Consider the following 21,855-nt stretch of genomic DNA (forward strand, 5'->3'; position numbering starts at 1 on the left):
TGAAATACTTGAAAAGTCAGATAAAGGATTTTATATTTTACTTTAGAGATAGTAGGGAGCTACTTCAGTTAATTGATTAGTCAGTGATGTGGTCACTTTTTTAAAAAAATGGAAAATAACTTTGTCAGCTATATGGAGGATAGATTGGAGAGGGGAAAAATTGAAATGGGAGGGCCAATTAGAAATCCATGGCGGTAAATCAGACAAAAGAATGATGAAAACCATAACTAAAGTGGTGGATGTGAAAAAATAAAGAGGTCAGAGATGCAAAGGGCATAGAAATGACAAGTGATTGACTATGTGAGATGAGCAAAAGTGAAGATGAACCTGAGAAACTGAAAGTATGTTAGAGATTTCCAAAGAGAAAAGGAAGTTCTATAAAGAGACAGGTTGTAAAAAAGAAAACAAATGACTTTGAAACATGCAGCATTTGGGATACTTACAGAATATATGAATTTAAATAGTTGGTGATATAAGACTGTGGCTCAGAGAAGGGACTAGAACTTTTTCCATAGATCTTTGAACCATCCATTCAATTGAGTAATCAGAAGCCAGACTGAAATGTTTGGAAGGAACTAGGGGAAAGCATTCCTGAAGGAGCTACCATTTGAACTTTGCCTTGAACATAGACATGACAAAAATGTGTTTTCTTCATTCTTTGTATCATCAATGTTTATAACAGCTTTTAGTGGTCTGTTGACTCATTTATGTTTGCATGTTCTTGTGTAAAACCTCTTTTTTGTCACATACCTCAGAAACAACTGGTATTTAATGTTCCTGGAAATAATAACTTTGAAAGACTTGTTAACATACATGATTTCATTTGATTCTCAAGCAATAGTATGAGATATAATAATTATTATCTCTGTTTTTATAGTCTCAGAGAGGTTAAGTGATTTTTACTGCTTATCACCTGGCAAGTAAACCACAGTTTGAACATGTTTCCTGACTCAGGGAATGACCATGTATATTTATACACATATTTAGAACTAAAAAAAAAATGCTTCAGAGATCACCTACTCCACCCTCCTCATTTTACAGATGAGGATCATTCTATAGATAAGGACCAAGAGAAACTACTTGTCCAAGGTGACATGGGTGATGTATTGTTGTTTCACTTTAAAAATTGGACATTTATTTTGCTGGAAATGAGGAAATACAAAGATCAGGCCTCAACCTTACTTTCATGAGGCTTATAATAACAGATATGACACAACATATTTATCTAAAAATAAAATAATATATCCTAAGTTCTTTAAACAGTATAAATCACAAGAAATTAAAAGTCTCAGAAGGGGAAGCATGCTTACTGAAAGGTGTGTTCAGGTAAGGCTTCATGATAATGCACTGTAGATTCTGTGACATTAGGCTCTTTGCTGTTCCTCACACAAGATACTCCATTTCCTGACTGGGACATTTTCACTGACTGTCCTCCAAGCCTGGGTTGCTTTCCCTCTTCAGCTCTGTCTCAATGACGTGAAGTTGGAAAAAGTAAAGGGAAGCTAAATCCCAAATGAAAGGACTTGGGACTTTCTTCTACAGACACAGGGAAAAATTGAAGTTTTTGGAGCAGAGGGGTGGAGTTAAAGCAAGAAAGGTAAAAGGGATTGGAGAGACTGGGAAGGCCCTGAAGGAGTAGTATTAGCTATAAGCTTCTTTGATGACTATATCTTATCATTTAATTTAAACTATTGCCACTCAGAATCTCTGATGTATGTGGGCAATACAATGAAATCTGGAAAAATAAAATGGATAATGGAGGGGGGGGCGAGAAGAATTAGGAAAAATGTGATATTTGAAGTACTGATACATGGAAGGATTTGACTTATCTCATCCTGCTATTATGGGCAAAAATAAAACCAAGGGGTTGAACTTGAGAATTTAGTTCAATTTAGAAGAAAGCTTCCTAAAAACTAGTACTTACTAAAATGAAGTGAGTTCTCCCTCCCAGAAGCCTCCAGTATTTTAAACAAAACCCTGCTTCTTGCTCTTATTATCAATCCCATAACTTCTTGTAATAGGCTCCTTACAGGTCTTTTACATCTATTCCTCCATTCTTTCATTTTTAACTTGTTCTTCTGTCCAACAACTTTTTTCTCCATTGATGTAGTCATGTCTCTCTTGCTCTTTTTGCAGTAATCTCCTAGGGATATGATATGGATTCTTATAGCTGTATATCTGGTTCTGACCTCTGCTGACCTCTGTACTCTCATATTCAACTGCATCCCAAACATCTCTGTCTGCATAATCTGCCTGGAACTTCAGATTTCATGTGTTCAAAGCCAAGTTCATTGTCTTGACTCCTAAACCTGCTCATCCTGACTTTGTTATTTCTAGCTGTGGCATCTCAATTTGCTAATACCACCATGTTTGTGACTTTGACCTTAACTGTGTCTCATCTTCATTTCTCACATTGACTCAGTTGCTGGATCTCAGAAATTCTGTTATAACATCTCTTGTAGTAAACTACAATGCCTCTCTGTTACTATAGCTATCACCCTAGCTCAGATATTCATTACTACTTATTTAGACTTACAATAGTCTTCTAATAAAATTCCCCCCCAGTCTCTTCTTTCCCAAGTCCATTCTTCAAATCACAATTATATTAATTTTTCATATATCTATATTATAATATATATTAGATAACTATATATAATAGATAGATAGATAGATAGATAGATAGATAGATAGATAGATAGATAGATAGATAATTGTATCCTCCTCTACTCAAAGTCCTTTAGTGATCCCTTGGATAGAGTGCCAACCCTGAAGTCAGAAGGGCTGGAGTTCAAATCCAGCCTCAAGATACTTACTAGTTATGTGACCTTGGTTAAGTCACTTAATTCTATTTGCCTAAGTTTCCTCATCTATAAAATGAACTGAGGAAGGGAATGATACACCACTTCAGTATCTTTGTTAAGAAGACCCAAATGACAAAATTGCTTCCTGAAAAAAGTGTATACTTTATAAACTTTAGAACCATTTAGAACCATGCTGAAGCCAATCTTTCCAAACAGGCCCCATCTTCCTTCTCTCCTTCTCTCTAGTTTACAAAGTATACAAGCTCAGATGTTATCTATGTATAGAAGTCTTCCCTTCTATGTCTACTGAATTTTTTCACTTGTCTTTTCTATTCTTTCAATTATTAAAATATTTTCCCCCTTTAGATCACAAATAGGACTTCATGTTGAAACACTTTGATGTATTTAATGTAATATTGTTCATTATTTTTCTTTGTATTGGTGACATCCCTTTATAGACCAGAAGCTCTTTGTTCATTTGATTTGTTGCAATTTTGTTGCAGTGTTTATAATGCAGAGTGAAGTATGGGAAGGGATGTGAAAGGAGTGAAAAATCATTTCTGATTGGAGGGTTCAAGAAATACCTCTTCATAGAAATATAGAATTATGATAGATAATATGTTATATTGATATTACTCTGTTATATTGTTATTTAGTAATTTTTCAGTCACATCTGACTCTGTGAACCCATTTGGGGTTTTCTTGATAAAAGTATTAAAATGGTTTGCCATCTTTCTCTAGCTCATTTTACAGATGAGGAAACCGAGGCAAACAGAATCAAGTGACTTGTCAAGAGTCACATAGATAATATGGGTCTGAGCCCATATTTCAACTCAGGTCTTCCTGACTCCAAGCATGGCTCTCTACCCACTGTGTCATATAGCTGCTATTAATCTATTATACTTATTATTAATTAGAAAGAACCTTAGAAGTTATTAGTCTTTCATTTTGCAGCTGAAGAAAATGTGTCCCAGGGAAGTGATACACCTTGTTTAAGACCACAAAACAAACTCTTTCAGACAATCTGTCAATGAATAATCATTTATTAAGTCTTCCCTGTTCCAGGCTCTGTGCCAAATCTAAGTGCTGGGGATACAAAAAGAGATTTTAAAAAACAGTTTCTGCCCTCTAGGAGCTCACAATCTAGTGGAGGGGAAAAAATCTACAAAAGAAAGAGCTAAGTGAGGAGTAAAGGATGGATGAGATGGAGCTATTGGTTTTTTTCTGGACACTATCATTTCCTTCACCTCCAGGCTTGCCTTTAAGAGTGGAATCAAAATTTCCCCTCTGCCTTATTCTGCCAGGAGGGCCTTGTCCAGAAAATGTGGTCTGTCTATGGCTGAAAGTAGAGTCTGTGGTAGACAATGCTGTGAAAAGGCTTGGTTTTGATGACTCAGATCGTGTTTGTCTTCCCACTTTATGTAAAATAGAATACTGCTCATGGGAAATTAGCAGCAGCTGGAGGAAGAGCTGGGAGCTCTCCTTAAAACTCTTTTGAGGGGCAGAGAAGTTTCTAGGTTAACTTCCTCAAAGCATTTTGCTGAAAGAAACATAAGAGGCAATATGGGGACAATGGATAGAGGACTGAACTAAAAAGACCTTGGTTGGAGTTCCAGAAACATCTTTTCGTAGTTATATATTCTTGGCCAGGTCATTTGAAGCCAGGAAGTTCAGTAATTGGAGTAGAGGAGGGAGAGCATTCCAGGCTTGGGAGACAACCAGTGAAAATGCCCTGAATCGAGAAATGGAGTGTCTTTTCCATGAAATGGCCAGGAGGTCAACGTCACTAAACCAAAGAGAACATGTTGTACTTTATAAGGAAAGCACTATGTAAAAGGTGGTGATGATTGTTTTTATTTCTGTGTAGCTAATATCTACCATTATACTAGGGAAATATAAAATTGAAACAAATTATATGCTAAATATAGAAATAGAAATATATTATATACTAGCAGTGACTAAAAAGCAAACTATAACCATATCGTACAGTGGAAAGAGCACTGGTTCTTGAATCAGAGGTCCTGGGTTGAAATTCTAGCCCCCCCCCCCCAAGTTTACTGTTTAAACTTCCTCACTTGTAAAACGGGTTGAACCAGATGGCCTCTGAAACTGCTCCCAGCTCTAGATCTTGGTTCCTGTGAAATTCATTAGAAGACAATAAAATGAAATTTTAAAAATATATTTTATTGATGCCCTTGATCATTATAACACACCATTTGATTCCACCTTCTCTAGATTTAACCCAGAGGTTAAATTCAGCCTTAGACAATTTGCCTAAGCTTTCTCATCTGTAAAATATGCTGGAGAAGGAAATGGCAAATCACTACAGTATCTTTGCCAAGAAAACCCCAATTGGGGTTTGGAATGACTGAAAAAGAGTTGGAATGACTGAAATGACTGAACAACATTGACAATGAGGGGTAGTCCACTACCTCAAAAGGCAGCATATTACTTTCCAGGGATGCACTAGAGAAAATTCTCATTCATATTCAGGTTTACTAGCTGATTTGTGAGGCAATGATGTTTACAATGATGGTGATGATGGGGTTGAGAACACGGATGAGGATAAGGATGAAGGTGAAGTTTAACCTTAACTCTTTGAAATTTTATTTTGTTTCATTTTCAGATTCTGAGCTTCTTGAAGAAGTCCCACATCTCTTTACAAGTTTCCAAGAAGTTTATCTCTGGAAAGGTGAGCTTTATGTGAGAGGATCAATACTTAAGTATATCTGTGATCTCATTCATTTGAATGTCTCCTTCAAACCTTGCTCACCCTGTGAGACTGTTGTCCATTATTTCCCAAACCTTCCCCATACAATGTTCTGTAGGTCTTCACTTTCTCTGAGAATCACAAGAACACTGGGGGTAGCTCTGGTTGCCCACCTTGTCCTATTGCACCCTTGCCACATAACCTGTTCATCAATCCATTACTTAGATCAATGCTTCAAGGATCCATGTTAACATTCAAAGCTGGATGTACTCTTTGAAGGAAGAGACTGTTTTTTTCTTCTTTTCTTTGAATCCCTGATACTTAGTAGGGTGCCTGATACAAACCAAGTGTTTATGAAATGATTGTGGATGAACTTCTATTACCTATCATTCATTTACTTTTTGATATCCTTTTCTGCTGTTCCTAATTGGTTCTGTATTGCATTCTGTTTACTCCCATCATGCATCTTTCTATAGCCCTCTGGGGTTTATTTATTTTTCATTCTTCAGAAGCAGTGGTGTTCCACTTGCCATAAAAGAGGGGTCAAATTCATTTATTAAATTATGCATTCACTACCCTAAATGTCTTCATTGGATACTCTCCTCACCTCATGAATAAGAGCACTGCTTACTTGACTAGCTAATGAAATAGGAGGACCTCTACTTATCTAACAGATAAGCATCAAAGTTAAAAAGGATTTGGAAATGCAAGAAAGGAAATGAGTAGGAGAAACTGCCACTTATTAAGTCACAGGGAGATAAGAAGTGTACTTACTAGCAGTTGCCTGTGTTACTAAAGGAGACATAACCAAATCCCATGGGGCATTCTGCTTTTTAGTCTCAATAGCCCGTGTCTGTTCTCACTTGAGGCCAGTTCTGATGGGAGAGATGATAGCTTAGGTGGTGAGTCAGGGCTGAAGTACTGAACAAAATTGTGAGGACACTAAGGGTTTTCTTTAGCCCAATCATTCAATAACTTCCCTTTGGTCCAAGGGGTTCAGGCTAAACATTCTATAATAACTCCTTAAGCAGTAATTAATTACCTAATTATATTACAAATATGTATGTTTTCTGTCATAATAGGCAATAGCAAGCTTAAGTATATTTGGTTTGTTATCATTTTAGTTATTGTAAGCACTTGACTAATAAATCCAAAAGAATATTATGAATAGTGTATTAAATTACTCTGCCTTTTCACAAAGGCATTTTTGTTGTAGTTAAAAGGAGTTTGCAGAACAAAGAATATTGGGAACCACCGCTTTAGCCCTGTCTCTCTGTCTTTGAAGCCTGCTCACCTCCCTCATCAGCATTCATAGAATCCCATTACAAATTCTTCCTCCTTTGCTCCTGGCTCTCCTAAATCCCTCATCCCCCTCCCAGTGCCTCTGGAATTATTCTATTATTTGCAGACCTCATCTTTGATCGGACCCCAATACTAAAGACCAAGGTGTTTTCTTCTAATGTCTTTAAAATACATCTGACTGGAATTGTGCTGATATCATTTAATAACCAACTGTCTGAAAGAATAAAAAATTACATACAATAGACTTTTAAGTTTAATTTGTTATTAACACAATCTCCAGTACTTTCTTAAATCACTTCTCTCAAAGTTTAGAGAGAGAGGGAAAACTCACAGAATATTTGCAAACATTCCATGCCACACGTTATCTAAATGCATGTCTATCGGGTCTACCATATAACAACCAATTGAAATCTTCACTGGCTGATTTGCTACTGACAGTGCAGCTAGTCAATAGCTTTGGTGAAAATAGTTGCCAATTATAGAATAGTTTGCAGAGCACTTTGCAGATGATATCCCATTTGAGCCTAACCAATTAACCCTCTGAAGAAGGTCCTATTATCATCCTCTTTTTAGAAACAGAAGAAACTGAGGGTCAGAGAAATAAGTAAATGAAGTAGCAGAGTTAGTCTTTGTAGCCTTGGAACATAGTATGAGTTTAATAAATGCCTATTGAGGGGACAATTAGGTTGCACAGTGGATCAAGCTCCACTCTTGAAGTCAGGAGGATCTGAATTCAAATTTGACCTCAGACACTTATTAGCTATATGACTCTCGGTAAAAAAACAAAAAAAACCAAAAAAAAACAAAAAAAAACCTCAACCCTGATTGCCTTACATTTAAAAAAAAAAAAGAAAAAAAAATTCCTGTTGACTATGTGTATGAAGCAATATTTGAATCCTGGCATTTCTGCTTGTTCTACCTTGCTTGCCTAATTTCCCCCCTCTCATTTTATGTGATTAAAGACTATTTCTGGAACCCATTACTTAGATCAATGCTTCAAGGATCCATGTTAGTATTCATGTAGAGCTGGATGAACTCTTTGAAGGAAGAGACTGTTTTTTTTCTTCTTTTTGTTGAATCCCTGATACTTATTTAATAAATGATTGTGGATTAACTTCTATTACAAAAGGAGAAAAAAAGGAAGAAAGCAAGCTTATTATGTTCCAGATGCTTTTTGATATTATTTCATTTGATCCTCACAACTGTCTCTGAGTAGGTAGGTGCTAGTAAGGATCCTTTTATAAGTTGAGGGCAACTGGGTGGCACAGATGGTACAGCATCAGCCCTGGAATCAGGAAAACCTGAGTTCAGATGTGATCTCAGTCACTTGACACTATCTGTGTGACTTCGGGCAAGTCAGTTAACCCTGATTATCCTGAATCCAGAGTCATCTCCAATCATCCTGATTCATATCTAATCACTGGATTCAAACGACTCTGGAGGAGAAAGTGAGGCTGGTGATTTAGCACAGCATCTTTTCACTCAAATTCAATTCACTTGCTTATCATGGCATCATCTCCCTGATGACATAGTCTTCTTTGAGAATGGCAGACAAACATCATCATGTTGAGGTAACTGAGGCAATGCAAGCTGAGTGACTTGCCCAGGATCATAGAAGTTAAAAAGAAGTTAAGCCTGGATTTGAACTAAGGACTCCAAGCCTAGACTTCTATCTATGGTTACCACCTGGTTGCTAGATCTAGAGTCCTAACTGGTGGTTTAAACATTTTTTTAACCTTGCTCCTTTCCATGTTAATCAGGAGTGGCTAATTTCTCTTTTCTTCTAGATTCAGATGTGGCTATTCGGGCAAAATCTACAGAATGTAGACAGGATGTGGTTCAAGGACAGGCTGCTCTACCAATACCAGGTAACCATAATTTAGTGGTAGATTTTTTATGTAAATTGAATCTTAGAGTGGAGAATAATATTTAATCCTTTTATGTGATAAGGTAACTGCTATGTTTTATTTTAGAATAAAAAAGGGCTCAATGGAGATGTTCCATTGAGCCCTTTCTTATCCCAAAAGAAAGCAATTAAACAAAATTATTTATATAATTTTGTAATCTGAGCAGACAGTGACATTTGAGGTGGTATCATTCCAAGATCAATCAAAGGAGCTAGAATTTTTAGCCAACAGAGAATAAGGATTTATGAGAGAGGCATTCCTTTATTCAAAATAGGAATGGTTGTTCTTTATTAGTTACTTGACTCTACTTTGAACAAGAAAATGGAATAAGAAACAAAGAATGGAAATTACAAGGAAGTATATTTCCCTTTATTAAAACAAAAGTCAATGATGACATAGATCTCTTAACAAAGCATTTTTAATCAATCAATTAACATTTATTGTGTTTTGTTCGAAACACCACTTTGTTAGGAGTACTGGATTAAGGATACAAAAAAGAGACAGAAGGCAAGTCTTGCCTTCAAAGAACCATAATCTAATAGAAGAGACACAATGTAAAAAGATGTATACAAAATCAGTTGTAATCAGGATGTGTGGGGGGAAAGGATAGAGTGTGTCCTTGTATTCCAAAAGACTTGAATTAAAATCTGGGTTTAGACACTTAATATTTGTTTGATCCTGAGCAGACTAATTTCTGTTAGTCTTGGTTTTCTTATTTGTAAAATGAGGGTTGAATACAACACTTACTTGCCATAGGTTTTGTAACCCACAACATCCTGTCAGCATTTTGATTCATCTGCTTCAGAATGATCTCTTCTTTCAGGAGCTTTTGTGAAAACCTGAGAATGAGAGCTAGAAATGTGTCGACTTTCACTAAATAGCCAATAGTGCATGGATTAAGCATTTAAGCAATAGGCTCTGCACAGCTACTTGAGGAAACCCATTCAAATATTGAGACCCCAACTATGAACCATCTAGTAGCATTAGATGGAAAAATCTTTCATGAGGTAGCTATTGCAATCAACGGACATCTAATATGGAGGAGGATAATTTGGCAAGAGAGTGAGAGATGGGGTGGATACAAAGTTTAACCAATTTTGCAGCTTCTCAAACAATTCCTGGGTATCAAAACAATAACATGATGAAAAGTCTTTCTTATTTTTAACTTTTTTTGCCTGGTGATATCTAAGTATTACCTCATTTTCCCCCTTATATTCTCCCCTTGAGAGTCTCTATTAGAATCTGAGCAGTCTCTCTGATAATCAGAGCAATGCAAAATGGGTACCTCTCTTTGTGGATATTGACTGACACAGAGGAAAGGGGAGGGGAAGGCAAAGAGGAGAAGGTACAAGTCTGTATCTTGATAAGTAAGAAGGTTTCCGCTTCATCTCTCAAAAGAAAACATGTGGTAATCATTTTTAGGGTGCAAACATATATTCAGTGTTTGATAGTTTTAAGTGGAACATTTGACTGAAAATCAAGAGAACTGGTTTTTTAAACATTTTAATTTTGATTCATACTGAGTTTATCTTTCTGCCTCCTCAATTTCACAGGTATTGGGGAGGGAGATTTACAGTAATGTTGCATTATTTCTCTTTTGAGGTAGAATTAACACTGATCTGGGCATAGGAGTCAGGAAATGGGCATCCTGGTCTTGACATTGCTACTAACCAAAATCTTGGGACTCAGTTTCTTCATCTATAAAATTAGTAAATTGAGCTGGATGGTCTTTAAGGTCCTTTCTAGTACTACATCTGTGATGCTCCTTTGGCAGATAGGTGATACAATAGATAGAGAAAACTGGAATCAAGAAGATATGAGTTCAAATCTGTACTCAGACACTGGTTGTGTGACTCTGGACAAGTCACTTAACACTGTTTGCCTCAGTTTTCTCATCTGTAAAATGACCTGGAAAAGGAAATGGCAAACCACTCCAGTATCTTTGCCAAGAAAACCTCAAATGGGATCATTTAGATTCAAAAACAACTGAACAACAACAAAGTCCCTTCTGGTCCTATTGTTCTACCTTTTGACATTTTACTATCTAAAAGCTCTTTGAGTTATAAAATTTCAAGTTTTATAATTTAACACTTTGTTCTAAGGTTCTTTTCATCTCTAACATCCTGTGAACTGCATTCTTATGTTCTATATTATAATGATTCTTTCAGTTGTAACATTCTATGTTCAACATTCTATGTCTCAATATTCTGTGAATCTGTTAAGTAATTTTCAATTGCCATTTTTGTTGTTTATTTGCTTCCATTTGTAAGCTGTTTCTTATGAGTTAGTAAACACAGTGGTTTGATATATTCTAAGTACTTAATAAATATTAATTGAATGACTAACTGAATAGTTGATATTTATAAAGTGCTGAAGAAAATTGAAAATGGCCCAGGGAAAGATTTCCACAAGTCTTAAAGAAGTCGGAGCACCATTGAACTCTGACTCTGAGTGAATTGAGAGCCAGAGTCTAGGATGGTGTAGAAAGTGGTTAACTAATACTCTTAACCTATTTTCCACGAAGATAAAATAATGAAAGGAAGTTTCAACCAACAAGGGCTCTATTTTAGACATTCTTATTGTACCTCCCTCATTATAATCATTCTGAGCCTCTCATCTCCAGTAGCACAATCTTGCAACTGCCAAGATTCATCCTTTTGGAAACAAGCATTTAGTCTGGTAATGGATACACTTTCTAGTAGAATGTGGTGGAACTCATCAGTAATGTCACCCAGAAAGTCTATCCTTCTGTGTGACTTTTGCAAGTCTTCTTTGGGACTCAGTTTTCCTGTCTTTAAAATAAAGTGAACTAGATACTAAGATTCCTTCCAACTCTAATATTCTGTGTCTTGACATAATACAGTGCTATTTAAGGCGTTTTGAGGAAAAGGACTTTGATTTTTAAACATATATGTATATATGCCCCATCACAGTACCTAAAAAACAATAGGCATTTAGTAAATGATAGACAGCATGGGATTATGCAGAGAATCTTGTTTATATCTTGACTCCACACTTAGTCCTTTTATGTCCTTAGGTCAGTCACCTAATTTCTTTTCATCTAAGTTTCTTCATCTGTAAAATAAAAGAGTCATACTCAATGCCCTCTAAAATCTAAGTTTAGATTGATATAATTTAATGATGATAATAGTTGTTTTATAGCATTTATATATCTCTTTAAATGTGAGGTTAGCAAAAGACTTTACAAATATTATTTCATTTTGATCCTTACAAAACAACTCTAAAAAGTAGCTGATGCTATTATCCCCATTTTATAGATAAGGAAATTGAGGTCTGGAAGGGTTGAGTGACTTGCCCTGCATCACACAGTTACTAAAAGACTGAAGTAGGATTCTAAGGACTTCCTGAGAACTCAAGTTCAGTTCTCTGTTACCCAATGCTTAAAATGCTTCTCATTTTGATTTATTCTAGCTCAACCATTCTGTTTGATGTTCCAACATTCCACAGTCAAGGTCCCTTCCAGTTCTAAAATGGGAAGGGAATATGCATTTATAAATGGTCTCATATGTGCCAGGCAAATTAGTGATAACTACTTGACAAATATTATTTAAAAGTCCAATGATTTAAAGTCAATATACACTTTCCCTTCAACTCACTTTTTCTTTTTTTTCAGATTCAACAATGGAACTTTTCTCTCAAGTGAATACAGAACTTGTTCTGATAGATGAAAGCAGGACTGTGCCCAGCCAACAGTACTGGCTCTTCAAATTCCAGTATTTAGCCGAGCAGGCAAAACTGTGGTGTCTCTCTCGTAAGAAATCTCAGCTATAACAAACCTTCTTACCAAATGAAGAATCAAATATCCCCAACTTATTTATAGATTCTATTGTTAGATATATAAGATTCAATTCAATCAGTATTTATTGAACAATTAAACCACATTCATCCCTGAACTTGATGCTGTGAAGATGCAGTAGGTTGAAGGATTATATAATTTGACCTTTGCCCTTGAGGAGATTATCATCTAAAAGTTCTCCTTACTGCCTTTCAAGGCCACAATGACATCACCCCCTCACTTTTGTTCTTCAGTGTCTGGAATACCCTTCCCCTTTCCCAGCACCATCCCCATTTATCCATATCCAGTTTAAATCCTACCTACCTCCTGCATCATCATCACCCCAACCTATCGTGATTCCTCCTTCAATTCCTAGAGCATATGCTTGTTGTACCACTCATTTTACGTCTTTTATTATTAGTTTTTCCCATTTTTTAACTAGACTGGAAGCTCTTTAGCTATAGGGATGACATCTTCGGCATGTTTTTTTATTAAAATTGTTTTTAATCTCTCAGTGTCTGGCCCAGAATCCCTCAAATCCTGAGTGTACATAACAGGAATTAACAAATAAATGATAAAAATCCCAAAGTGACCATAAGCAAATTTCTTAATAAGGTGTTCAAGTGATCTCAACTATCAATCATGAAAAACTAATTCAATAATGTACATACTCTTTATCTAATCTATCTTGAGTACAGGTTAATTGTTCCTTTTTGTACATAATTGTTCTCATATGGTCTCCCCCATGAAACTGTGAGCTTCTTGAGGGAGGGGACTGCTTTTTGCATTCTTTGAACCCCAAGTCTTTAGTACAGTGTCTGACAAATAAATGCTCATTGCAGAGTAGAGAAACCTAACCTATTTTAGGTACTGGAGTCATGCAAAGATGAATGACATTGTCTATACCCTAATGGGATTGACATTCTAAGATAACTGATTTTACTCCAAAACTATAATATAAAATGGAATTTGTTAAGAATATAGAAGAAACTGCAACTGTTTTGATAGCATGTGAGCAACTGCAGCTATCACTCATCTTTCCCTTCAACTCTCCGTGTGGCTCATTGGCATCCAACTTCTACAGGGGCTTCCCCATCACCCCTGATACCATTCCTCCTCTTTAATCTCTTAGAACAGTAAGGTGGGAGGAAGGTAATGCTGATGGGGAACCCCTGGGTTCCCCCACCCACTCAGGAACTCCCCGAAGGTAATACCTTCCATCTCCTTCCTCACTGATCTCAAAGGTTCAAAGAAATAAAAAGTTTAAAAAAATGTTCCTACCCACAACAAGTTTGGGGAATCCCAGAGTTACCTGAACTTGAGGTCATAATGTAAAACAAAGATGAAATAGTTGGAAGAAATCACCTTTATTGGTGACCTGGCATAGAGTTTAGGGTAACCGAAACAGTTTTAAAATCTTGCTTTATAACCTGCCATTTTCCTGTCAGACAATTGGGCTGGCCAGTTTCTGGAAACTTCTTTTTGCATTTAATGATGAAAAAATCAATAAAATCAAAGAATTGATTTGCAATGATATATGTAGCCAATGTTGGCTGACTAACTTGTCAACTGATACCCTAGGTAGGCTTTAGGACTGTGGTACAGGAAGATAGAAGCTGGTAGCCAGTCACATAAGAACAATTTTCAAAACCAATAGCCTCTTGTCTGTCTGTAGGTTGTGCTCAAGAGAACACTTTTTGTCAGATGGCAGAAATTCGGAACACCAGCAGTGGGGATTTTACTTGCACACTCTTCCCAGAAACTCAGATGTGTGACAATTCCCTTACATCCACACTTGAAAGCTGCACTTTTGTTCTTCCCTACAAACCACAGACTCTTTTTCACAAAAAAGGTGAGGCTTTTTTTAAATGGAATTCAAAAAGTGACTTTCCTTGTTTTAGGATATATCTTATTTTTATTTCTCTTTTGTTTCCAAAATCACCTTGGTATTTAATTAGATCTCCACTACTCAATGAACCATTCCTTGTAACAAAAAAAATAAAAGGAAAAGAAAGAAAGGAAGGAAGGAAGGAAGGAAGGAAGGAAAGAAAGAAAGAAAGAAAGAAAGAAAGAAAGAAAGAAAGAAAGAAAGAGAAGAAAGTAGTAAAACCAACCATTGGAGTGGCTAGGTGGTGCAGTGGATAAAGCACCTGCCCTGGAGTCAGGAGTACCTGGGTTCAAATCAGACACTTAATAATTACCTAGCCGTGTGGCCTTGAGCAAGCCACTTAACCCCATTTGCCTTGCAAAAAACTAAAAAAAAAAAAACCTCCAACCATCAACCAAGTCATCAATTATAACTGGTAAAATATACAATATTCTATACCCATAGACTTCTGCATTTATGAAAAAGGAATATATATATATATATTCCTCTTTTCAGGGACTATGTGGTCATTAAAATTATAGTGTCAAGTTTCAAACTTCCTTGTTTCCATTTCCATCATTATGGTCATTGTGAGTATTGTTTTCCTGATTTTTCTGCTCCTTTCATGTAACCATTCTAAAGTATCAAAATTATAATATTGCAGAAGCTTTTTAAAAATATTTTGTGGGGCAATAGAGTTAAATGACTTGCTCAAGCTCACACAACTAATAAGTATTGACTGAGGCTGAACTTGAACTCAGTTCCTCCTGATTCCAGCGTTGGTGTTTTGTCTATTGCATCACATACACTGTACCACCTAGCAGCCACCCTGTGTGGAACATTTTTTTTTAGGTTTTTCCAAGGCAAAAGGGGTTAAGTGGCTTGCCCAAGGCTACACAGCTAGGTAATTATTAAGTATTTGAGTCCGGATTTGAACTCAGGTCCTCCTGACTCCAGGGTTTGTGCTCTATCCAGTGCACCCTGTGTGGAGCATTCTTTTTAGGTTTTTTTTACAAGGCAAATGGGTTTAAGTGGCTTGCCCAAGGCCACACGGCTAGGAAATTATTAAGTGTCTGAGACGGGATTTGAACCCAGGTACTCCTGACTTCAGGGCCGGTGCTTTATCCACTGTGCCACCTAGCCAGCCCTTGTGTGGAGCATTTTTAAAGAAAGAAATAAAACAGTAGAACCTTCTGTTCTGCAGGCGTCAGCTCTAGTCCTCAGGAGTCAGGATCTGAATAAGGTTGAGAGTCCTTCTCGATCAGAAAAACAAGGAATGAAAATCTTGTGTCTGGATGCTCTTTTGGGCAGTCATTTGTATGTAGCATATTTTCTGATCCCACTTCCTCAAGACCACACAGATTACACCTCCCTTTAGGGTTCCAAGGTCCCAGAGGGGCTTGTGGCATCTCTTTTCTCTTCAAATACTGCTCAAACTCTGTCCAGTGAAGAGTACTACAGTTTCATTTAACAAATTTTAATCATTTGCTTTTGCAAAAGTGGTTGGTTGTTTGATTGGATAAAGTCCTGGACCTGGAGAAAAGACTCATCTTTCTGAGTTCAAGACTGGCCTTAAACCTTTATTAAATGTGTAACTCTGAGCAAGTCAGGTAATCCTGTTTGCCTCAATTCCTCTTCTGTGAAATTAATGGCATAAGTATGGCCCAGAGGAGTCCTGCTTTGACAGTAGCTCCTGTGAAAAAAACACAGCTGAGTAATAGCAAATATGAGGAGATGCTTTTTTTTAAAAAAAGTAACACACTCTTAAATTGTATTAATTAACTTGTCCAGTTATTTATTTATCCTTGACCTCCATTTGAGATTTCTTGGCAAAGATAATGAAATGGTTTGCTATTTTCTTTTCCAACTCATTTTACAGCAGAGGAAACTAAGGCAAACTGAGTTAAATTACTTGCTCAGGGACACAGTATCTGAAGCCAGATCTGAATTCACAAAGATGAGCCTTCTGAATTTCAAGTCTGGCACTCTATCTACTGCCAGCTAACTGCCCTATATTGTCCTTCTTGCATTTGGCAAATAGTCATTCTGCAAGCATTTCTTAAGTACCTTCTAGTTGCTGGGAACTATACTGGTATGATCCTTGAGGGTAGGAACTGGACTGCTTTTTTTTGTTTGTTTATTTTTTATCTTTCTTTGTATCCTGAACATTGAGCACAGTGTGTAAGAAATGTCTGTGGATTGATCATGGACCTGCTGTCCTCTGTATCAATCAGGTGAAGTTCTGTTGTCAGTGGGACGTTGGCAAAGTATAGAATTCTCTAAAAAGAATGATCAGGGTGGGGCAGTTGGATGATGAAGGGCCCTGGAGTCAGGAGGACCTGAGTTCAAATTCAACCTCAGATACTTAATACTTAGCTGTGTGTCCTTAGGCAAGTCACTTAACCCCATCGTCTTGCAAAAAAAAAAATGATCAGGTTGGTAAGGGGTCTAGAAGTCTTATCAGGACAGTCTTTATCAGTAAATAAAATAAGTGAGTATGTTTAATTTGGATACAAGAAGATTTAGGAGTGATAGGGGTCCTTTAAGATGAAAAGAGATGCCATGCTAACTGGAAGGACAGTTGTTTCAATTTTTCTGTTTGTAACCCAAATACCCAGTGCTATGCCTGGCTATGGTGCATCATAGCTATGGCACACTGTAATTGAATAATAAATATTACTTATTGGATTCCCCCAAAGATACTTTCATAGATTAGAACATTCTTAGACAGTTCATAGTATAGTATATTAACTCAGTGCCTGCCAATCAGTATACACTTGTTCCTTCCCTCTTATCACAAAATGTAATCACCATATCTAACTGCCCAATCTGCCAAACATTAAATGTACAATTGTAGCTGAATAGAGACTCAATAGAACTTTCTCAGAACAAGGTTTTTTTTTTCTCAATTATACATGAAAACAAATTTTAACATTCATTTTAAAAAATTTTATATATTCCAAATTCTCTTCCTTCCCTCCCCCTTCCTTGAGAAGGTAAGTTATCTACTAAAAATTATAGATGCATAGTCATTCAAAATATATTTCTATAGTAGCCATAAACTCAGGTCTGTTTTCATCTGAACTCTATAAAATATAAAGTGAGACAATGAGTGATATTGCTTATTGGTATTATTAACAACCATCAACTTAAATGACTTTTTTATTACAAAATCTTCTATTAGAAAATTTCTACCACCAATCTTGAAAACTTGTAAAACATTTTATCTATATCATATAATCAAATATATTTCTTGAGTTGGTACAAGTACCCTTATCTGAGTTATACTTGGAAATTCTTTCTATACCTTTTATTTGGCTAGACTTTTTTCTTTTCATATCATATTTTCTTTATATGTTACAATTTCTTCATATTAATAATTCCTCCTTTCCTTTACACAGTTGTCTTGGGAGATAAAGTGAGGGCATTTTACACTCGCCTGCCATTCCAAGTACTGAGGGGAATTTCTGTACGAAACAAAGTATCTATGACTGGAAAACCTGTTTCCAATGGGTAAGGTGTTTTTTCCTGTGGTTTTTGTTTTCCTGATTGGGAGATGATAAACCTCATCACAGAAGCCTTCAGAGGTCTAAGAACCCAAGGAGCCCAGTAGAGAGGAAACTTTATCACAAGGCTATATAGGAACTCCCTCCATCTCCTTTTGTCTGAGGACTCCATATTTGCTCTTGTCCTTAGCTGACATCTTGCTGTGTGATGCAGAGAAGCAATGGTCCTGTAATGGCCTGATACTTTAATTTAAAAAAACAGAGAAACATCTGTATGACTAAAGTCAATATTTAGAATGAGGTCTGGGCATAGGTCACAAAATGGTTATGTTGAAAAGAAAAGGATAAATAATCTTTAACGGGGCAGACATTCAAGCTGTGAATATAAGAGAGCACTAACTCCTTGATTCTGGGCTTGGCTTCCCAAACACTCAGTCTCTTTTTTTTTTAAGTTGAGATTAGAGCCTAGCTGTGTGACCTTTGACATGCCACTTAACTTCTGATTCAATTTTCTCAACTGTAAAATGGAAATAATAATACTATCTCCTTTCCATTATTATTATAATGAGGAGCAAATGACATAGCTTTAAAATGCTTAGTACAATTCCTGTTGTAGAGGTGATTAATTAATGCTTATTTCTTTCTTCTCCTTCTGCTGTTCTTTTCCCTTCCTTAATAAATGCTTATCTCCCTCCCCTGTATGTATCTACACTGCAACAGCATCAATCTCACTTTCCTATCCCCATCATTTTATTTGTTCATTTTGCATTATATTTATTTTAACAAATATTTCTCAATTATGTCTTTTACAAATAATTTAATTTATCATTTATTTTAAAAATTATTTAAAAAATTTTAATTTCCAATTTCTTTCCATCCCTCTAACCATCTCCCCTACCCACTGAGAAGACAAGTGATATTATGTCAATTATATATTTTAAATAAAGTAAACATATTTCTATATCAGTCATATATGTATATTTTTAAAAGGAAGAAAAATAAAATGAGAAAATTATACTTTAAGAATATCAGTTCTAGGGGTGGCTAGGTGATGCAGTGGATAGAGCAACGGCCCTGGAGTCAGGAGTACCTGGGTTCAAATCCAGCCTCAGACATTTAATAATTACCTAGCCGTGTGGCCTTGGGCAAGCCACTTAACCCCATTTGCCTTGCAAAAACCTAAAAAAAAATGGTTGGACCAGGGGCAGCAAGATGGTGCAGTGGATAGAGCACTGGACCTGGAGTCAGGAGGACCTGAGTTTAAGTTCAGCCTCAGACACTTGATAATTACCTAGCTATGTGACCTTGGTAAAGTCACTTAACCACATTGCTTTGCACCCCCCCAAAAAAAATGGTTGGACCAATTCACCAACAGTTCAGCACAGTGGATAGAGCACTGACCTTTGGATCAGGAGAGGAAACTTTATTACATCTAACCTCAGACACTTGACTCTTACTGTCTGTGTGACCTTGGGCAAGTCACTTAGCCTTGATTGCCTCTCATCCAGGGCCATCTCCAGTCATCCTGATTCATATCAGGTCACTGGACCAAGATGACTCTGGAGGAGAAAATGAGGCTTGTGACTTAACACAGCCCCCTCACTCAAATCCAATTTGCTTGCATGTCATAGAATCACCTCTTTGATGTTGTGGTCTTCTTCAAAAATGAAAGACAAACATTAGCAAATCTATTTTCCCCTTGTCTCTTCCAGACTTTGCCTTTTTTGATAGCCATGAATTGATACTTCAAACTGATTTAATTTGCATTTCTCTGATTAATAGTGATTTAGAGTATGTTTTCATATGATTATATAATTTCTTTGATTTCTTATTTATCTTTTTTTGACATTTATCCCTTTGCTTAATGTGATGCAATAAATGATTTTTTAATTTTATTTATTTTTTTCTTCATTTATCCCTTTGCTTAATGTGATACAATAAATGATTTTTTAAGTGCCTCTTCTGCAGAAGGCATCTAACTTTGCTGAAACAACTGAAAACTAGGGTTTCCTCTTAAGACATTCTAGGATAGTAAAGGACTTCAAACTTCTCGAACCATTTCATGAGAATTAGGACAAGCCACCAAGGAATTAGGTTGGGGATAGGCTAGCAGGCTCTCAGAAAGTCTGACCAATTTGAATTCACTTCATCTAGGAGCTTCATATTCACAATGACATAACCAGGAATTATTTCACCTAGGGAAGAATATCAATGGAAATAGGTGCAATATCAGCAATAGAGTAGATAATATATACTAGTGCTGCTTCAATTTGATCTTAAATCCCATGACTCAGAGAGGGAATTCAGTTTCCCAGAAGAGAATTCCTCATTAGGGAATGGTGTTACATTATAATCAGGAAATCTAGATAGGGCCTAGGAGGCAGGCTGGCAGAGGACCATAAGGCAGTGGAGATGATGGGGTGGTCACAGGGCTAAGATGAGTGATCCTAAGATAATAACATTTATTTATCTTGTCCTCATTATGACTCAGCACCTACTTGGATCAATGGGTAGGCCTAGAGTCAGGAAGACTCCTTTTCATGACTTCAAATGTGGCCTTCACACTTACTAGTTGTGAGATCCTGGACAAGACAACTTCACCCTATTTGCTTCAGTTTTCTCATCTGTAGAATGAGCTGGAGAAGTATTTCTACCAAGAAAACCCCCAAATGTGGTCATGAAGAGTTGGAAACTTATGAACAAAAGTCGTGACTTTGAACCAGTGTAAATAAGTTGAGGACAAGAACTTTTCATTCTTGCCTGTTCCACAATGTTTGCGTCTTAGAGGACCTGAAAAGTTTCATGGTGTATTACAGTAGGCTAGTTGCTAATGGTATTGATGTTTCCTCAGTGAGAATAAAAACAACAATAGTAATAAAAATAACAAAATTAGAAAAACCTCTGTTTTCCTTTCTTCTCTAGGTTTTTTGAATGTGAACGAAGATGTGATGCTGATCAGTGCTGCAAAGGTTTCGGCTTCCTCAATGTTTCCCAAACAGAAGGTAGGCTGCACTGGACCTTCCATTTTTTTCTCTCACATGGGTTGGCTGCTCTTGTGACATGGTGAAGAGAGACCCCAACGTCTGATCGAGTCTTATCTTTTGATTTAGTAAAATATCTACTAAGATCTTATCAAAGAGTCTTCTTTGTAAAATAGCTGTATCCCTCAGATACTAAGAGCAAAAGCAGTGGAGGATTTAGGTAACTACCATGGAGTGAGGGGACAGCTCAGTAATATGGTAGAAGCTTGAATGGAGAACAGATCATTTTCTTCTTTTTTTTCAAGCTTACTAATAAGTATTTATTATACCTTCCCCCAGTAGATTTTTAAAAATAAAATAAAAACAAAAACTTTCACAAGAAACCCATCACAACAAATTCCCTCATTGGTTATGTGTAAATATGCATCTCTCTTTCTGGATTTTAAGTCTATCACTTCTCTGTTCATAGGTGGGCAGTGTGATTCCTGGTCATCCTTTCTAATGTTTTATCATTTCAATAATCAGTTCCTAACGTCTTTTGAAGTTGTTTTTTTCCTCCAAAATGTAGTCTTCTTGTATAAACCATGAAAGTCAATCATTTTCACCTCAAGTGACAAGCAACACTAGATAATTAAACCTATCTTCAACTCCAAGACTGCAATTTAGATCCAATTTCTTCACCTAGGGAGTTTTCTTAATTATCCCACCATTTTGTCTTCCTTGGACTCAATGAAAACTTTATGGTGAATCATGAAGAGGAAATCAAACAAATGACAACTCACATTTCTTTTGTGCATCCGGAACAAAACAATTCCTTCAAAACAAATATATGGTAAAGAGTTCAAATATTTTTCTCCTCATTTCATAAAGAAATTGAGTCTCAGAAGGGTGAAATACCCAAGTTTGTACAGCTAAGAAGATAGAAACCAAGATCCAAGTTCAATGCTTGTCTTTCTAGCACAAAATACTGCCTGTACATCCTATC

The 21,855-nt window shown here is 36.4% G+C and overlaps 1 protein-coding gene across 1 annotated transcript in view; it reads left to right on the forward strand.

Moving 5' to 3' along the window:
- The window catches only part of TG (thyroglobulin), a 369,651-nt gene that overhangs the window by 139,091 nt on the left and 208,705 nt on the right, over positions 1-21,855 (forward strand). Inside the window, exons 28-33 of the mRNA XM_074202133.1 lie at positions 5,428-5,493; positions 8,601-8,681; positions 12,355-12,492; positions 14,192-14,368; positions 17,785-17,896; positions 20,812-20,891. Coding sequence (XP_074058234.1) covers positions 5,428-5,493; positions 8,601-8,681; positions 12,355-12,492; positions 14,192-14,368; positions 17,785-17,896; positions 20,812-20,891 — 654 coding nt within the window. The remainder of the gene's footprint in view (positions 1-5,427; positions 5,494-8,600; positions 8,682-12,354; positions 12,493-14,191; positions 14,369-17,784; positions 17,897-20,811; positions 20,892-21,855) is intronic.

This window comes from Macrotis lagotis, chromosome X, assembly GCF_037893015.1.
Source record: "Macrotis lagotis isolate mMagLag1 chromosome X, bilby.v1.9.chrom.fasta, whole genome shotgun sequence".
Taxonomy (NCBI): Eukaryota; Metazoa; Chordata; class Mammalia; order Peramelemorphia; family Peramelidae; genus Macrotis; species Macrotis lagotis.